Source organism: Budorcas taxicolor, chromosome 11 (assembly GCF_023091745.1).
Source record: "Budorcas taxicolor isolate Tak-1 chromosome 11, Takin1.1, whole genome shotgun sequence".
Lineage (NCBI taxonomy): Eukaryota > Metazoa > Chordata > Mammalia > Artiodactyla > Bovidae > Budorcas > Budorcas taxicolor.
Genome location: NC_068920.1, coordinates 162,757,045 through 162,761,774, shown reverse-complemented (window position 1 = coordinate 162,761,774; position 4,730 = coordinate 162,757,045). Strand labels below are relative to the sequence as shown.

The window sequence follows — 4,730 nt, the reverse complement described above, 5'->3', positions numbered from 1 at the left end:
TCGACCGGATTAAAATACTTAAACACGTCTACACCGACGTCCTCTCTCCCAGGGCTCTGTGGATCCCTACATGGGATCTTGACATCTGCGGGTGGTGTCAACCAGTCCGTCCTGACTCCCTACATTTGGGGACCTTGGGTGGTGTCCCCAACCCGCTCCAGACTCGCCGGACGGCAGACACGCAGGACCGGGGCCGACACCAGCTGCACCACGATTGAGGGAGCTTTACAGACCGCAGGACGATCACTGAGCCAAGCGCGCGCGCCTGCGCACTGCCCACAGCCTGGGGCACAGAGGCGCATGCGCAGAGGAGCTGCCTGGGGGTGGGGGGGACGCCGTTGGGCAGATCCTCATCTGCGCCTGCGCAGGACGGGCCGAGGCGCCGACCGGGTACCTGTCCGGGGGTACGTCACGGGCCGCGCGCCGGGCGCGTACGCACGCACGCACGCACGCACTTACGCTCAGAGGGCAAGCGCCGAGTTCCGGGCGCTCCGGGTCTACGCCGAGAAGGGGGAAGGGAGGCGCTGTCCGTTTCGGCGCGGGCGGAGGGTGGGTGGGGGGGGGGGGTGTGAGGAAAGTCCTACGGTGGCCGCAGAGGGACGGCGCTACGGCTCCCACGCTGGGCCAAACGCCGCCGGCCGCCGGGCGCGGGAGACCCTGTCCCTTCGGGGCGGCCCCGGGCCGGGACGCTTGAGGGTCCGGGCTGCGCCGTCGGCACCATGCGGCCGCCCTGCTCCTGGAGTCCCGAGGGACAGGGGGCCGCGCGGCTCGGGACGCCGGCGCGGAGAGGGCAGCCGGTGAGCAGGCGGCGGTGCCCGGGCGGGGCGGGGCGGCTCCCAGGGGCGCCACGGGTCGGCCCTGCCTCTGGGGGTCGAGGGCCTAGCACTGAGCGGGCGGGGGTTGGGGGAGCGCGTGGGTGTCGCCCCGGCCCCCCACCGGGAAGCCCGTGGCGCAGACCCTTTGCCCGCGGCGAGGTGGGCAACGGGAGGATGGCTAGCAGCCCGCCCCCGGCTGCGACCCCGCAGGAGCACCAACGTCTAAGTGCCATCAGATGCTGTCAGACCTGGTTCTGGCCGCAGCCTGCGGGCAGGGCTGGGCCTATGAGCAGGGGAGGGTGGACGCGGCCGGCCTCCCCTTTCCTCCCGCTCTGGCCAGAGCAGCACGTGGGCGGCCGGAGTGGGAGCTAGCTAGCACCAGCCCCTCTGCAGGCCCCCGGCTGCACGCCACGTGACGGGAGGCCAATGCCCTAGGCAGCGCCTCCCCTGGGCCTGTCGTCAACTTTGCCGCTCCGATTTTACGCATCCTGTACTTCCAGTACTGTTTTCCATCCGCGACCCAGGCACAGCTATAAACGGCAGTTGCTAGGCAAAGCCACAGGGCCACTTGGTATTTTCTCCTCTCCGGTGGTCCAGTCCCATGACCTGCGATGACACCACTGGGCAGCCCTGGGCTGCCATCTCCTCCTCTGCCAGGCATGGGCAGCCTTTGCCCAGTAATGCTTGCTTCCTACAGCACCCATGGAAGCCCAGTGCTGCTGGCATCCCCATGGTGCAGAGCAGGAATAGTCTCTCAGAGGGTGAGGTGACCTGCCTAAGGTTACCCTCCTGGTGAAGGACAGCACCGGGGTTCAGGCACCACGGGGGGAGCCCAGAACCCTGCGCCAGCTGCCTGATCCCCAGCACTTGGCCTGTCAAGTTGCTAAAGAGAGTGACCTAGTCAGCTCAGTGGGCACACACTCCCTCTTCCTGTCCTGTGCTGGTTGCCACCCAGGGGCTTATTCTCCCTGGATAAAGCAGCCACAGAAGTGAAGGCAGCCTTGGGCATCCCAGTTAAAAGCCAGACGCTGAGTCCACTGCAGGGGACTCTCCAAGCCTCTGGGGAGGAGGAGGTTAGCCGGGGTTTCTCTTGACCCTTTCTCTCCTTTTAGCATTGACTGCACTGGGGGGGTGGGGGGCAGGTCTGCGCCCTCTGTCCTGACCCTTCTTCCTGGTGTCACTGATGGAATTTTGGTTCCCACGTGATTGTGGGTCCCTTCGGAGTGTCCTCAGCCTTTTGAAAACGATAACTCAGTGGCTCTCCAGTCCCAGATTCCGTCTCCCGGCAGCCCTAGGCTGGCGGTGTCCTGGCTGACCCGGCTCCCCTTCGTGTCCCTCTCCCTGCAGGCCCCAGCCTCCCCCGGTGCTCAGCCTCGGCCGCCCAGGCCCAGGCTCCCACGACGCCTATGCTGACCGCCGCCGGGACTCTGCCACCGCCTCGAGCTAGCGCCGCCGCCTGGACCCGATGCCGGTCATGCCCATCCCCCGGCGGGTGCGCTCCTTCCACGGCCCGCACACCACCTGCTTGCACGCCGCCTGCGGCCCGGCGCGCGCCTCCCGCCTGGCCCGCACCAAGTACAACAACTTCGACGTGTACGTCCGGGCGCGCTGGCTCTACGGCTTCATCCGCTTCCTGCTGTACTTCAGCTGCAGCCTCTTCACGGCCGCGCTGTGGGGCGCACTGGCCGCCCTCTTCTGCCTGCAGTATCTGGGCGTCCGCGTCCTGCTGCGCTTCCAGCTCAAGCTGTCGGCGCTGCTGCTGCTGCTGGGCCGCCGGCGCGTGGACTTCCGCCTCCTCAACGAGCTGCTGGTCTACGGCATCCACGTGACCATGCTGCTGGTCGGGGGCCTGGGCTGGTGCTTCATGGTCTTCGTGGACATGTGAGGGTGCCGCGGGCTCCTCTGGGGGCGGCTGATGGCGACCTGGCTGTAGCTGCACCTGCGAGGGGTGCTCTTCTTGCCGGGATCGGTCAGGGCCCCTTCTGCCCCGTCCCAGAGGAGCGACCTCCGGAGTGGAAAGAGCGGAGACTTTTCTGTGAAGGGGACGCTGGCGCCCTCGCTCCTGCTGGTCTTTGCTTCAGCCCTTCTCTGTGTGCTTTCGGTGCAGCATCCCCCAGGCCACCTGCTTGTGGTTCCACCTGCGCTTTCCCAGCAATTCCAGAGGGGACCCATCGGTCCAGTCTGTACTTGGAGAGCCCGAGTCCCTGTCCCTCTCCAGGACACCGGCATCACCAGTGTTGGTGTGAGAGGCCCCTGGGAAGGGTGTGGTATGCTGGTGCAGACCTGGAGGGGGCTTCTCCCAGCTGCCCTGTCCCCTCCTGTGCACCCCCAGCCCCTGCGCCAGCCTTAGGGAAGCGTCAGGCTCCACCAGCTGACGCCCTGCACTGCCACCAAGCTCTTCACTCCGCCCTGGGCCACCAAGTGCTGGCTCAACCCACAGACTGTCCTCCATATGTTACCCTGTGAGGTGTCCTGAGTTCCAGACCGGGCTTCCGTGTCACCTGGGTTCACTTGGCAGGTTGCTAGATCAGGAGAGGGCGTGCTGGTTCCAGGGCATGCCTGTCTTCCTCCTGGGCAGGTCTGCTGAGAATGTCGGCCAGATGACATCTCTTCAAGTGTGACTTTCTGAGGCGGGCACCTCAGTGTATTTGGGGCTTTGGGGGTGGGGGTGGGGGTTTCAGCCTCTTCCCTGGAGAGAACGTCCAGGATTGAGGCGTGTGTGTTGCGAGCAGATGTCAGAGGTGGACCGAGTGCTGCGCGTAAGAATCACCTCTTGCAGTCATGGGCACACCAGGCTGGGCCGCCAGGTGAGGGACTCGGTGGCCCTTGCTCCTGCCTCGGCGGCTGTTACAGCAGCTGGGAGTGCAGAGCAAGGGTGAATGTGGGCCAGGAAGGAACCAGTGGGCCAGAGTGGTTCTGATTGCAGAGAGGACATACCAAAGGGCTCAAGCCTCGCCCCTCCCCTCCCCCGCCTCCATCAGATGAGGTCAGGGTGGCCTTGGGCCTCGTAGGCAGGTGAGGGGCACTCTGATTCAGCTGGGACAACAGCCAGAGGCAGGACTTAGGGCTTCCGACGGGCGACTTGCAGGCTCATGCTGCTCCACCCCGAGTTGTCCCCACAGCCCCAGGCGCGGGCAGTGGCCCCTTCAGCCCGCTCTGTCCAGGCTGCCTAGTGGCCAGGGGGGCTGTCAGGGCAGTTGTGTGCCGCTGGAAGAAAAACCCAAATCAGGTAAAGAAAGCAAAAAATAACTTGGCTGCAAGCCATGCTTTTTTATCTGTAGCCAGCTTCTGTCAGGCGATTGTCCACTCAAGGTCAGCGGTGGGCTCCTCGGAGGGAGTGGGGAGCGAGTCCGAATTACCTGGACGGCAGGCGAGGACCCGATCAGCGTGGACCCCACTTCTCAGCGCTGCAGAGAATCTTTTGCACTAAGTCATGCTGTTTCCTGAAAGCTTTGTTTCGTGTCAGTTGACTCCTGTTAACTCTGAGGCCCCCCCTCCCCAGGTGGGCAAGTGCCCATGGGGCTGGGGGGGGTCACAGTGGTGCGGACACGCTGCTTGGTGTCCTCAGTGCCTGTGAAATTCTTTATGAAATGAGCCACCTGCATTAAACTTATTTTTTTAACATGTTGATGGCGTGACTGTTTAAGGCTCAGAAGGTTTATACCTTTTTGTAGAGGATATAACAAGCCAGAAACACCACAGATGCCGTTTTTTTCATAAGTACAGTGGGAAGCTTTTAAAAGCGGCCATTACCAAGCTGGAGAAGGAGTCACTGCTGGACCGTGGTGGGCCCTCTGTGCCCGGAGGCCAGGGGTTCCACTGCTGGCACTTGTCCTTGGGGTTTGGCAGGGGTGGCCGAGAGACTTGGTCAGTGCTGGGCGAGGAGAGCCAGTGAGGGTCGTGAGGCTGAATTCA

At 64.2% G+C, this 4,730-nt stretch overlaps 1 protein-coding gene across 2 annotated transcripts; it reads left to right on the top strand.

The window, feature by feature from the left end:
• The first annotated feature begins 309 nt into the window (after nt 1-309).
• Nucleotides 310-4,436, top strand: TMEM250 (transmembrane protein 250). 2 transcript variants are annotated; one of them, XM_052648547.1, is made up of 2 exons: nt 310-404; nt 2,163-4,436. In XM_052648547.1, exon 2 carries the CDS (start codon nt 2,281-2,283, stop codon nt 2,698-2,700), a length of 420 nt encoding a protein of 139 aa, XP_052504507.1. In that variant the 5' UTR covers nt 310-404; nt 2,163-2,280; the 3' UTR covers nt 2,701-4,436. The 2 variants fall into 2 exon arrangements, with proteins under 2 accessions (XP_052504507.1, XP_052504506.1); XM_052648546.1 differs by lacking the exon at nt 310-404 and adding an exon at nt 586-797.
• The last annotated feature ends 294 nt before the right edge of the window (nt 4,437-4,730 follow it).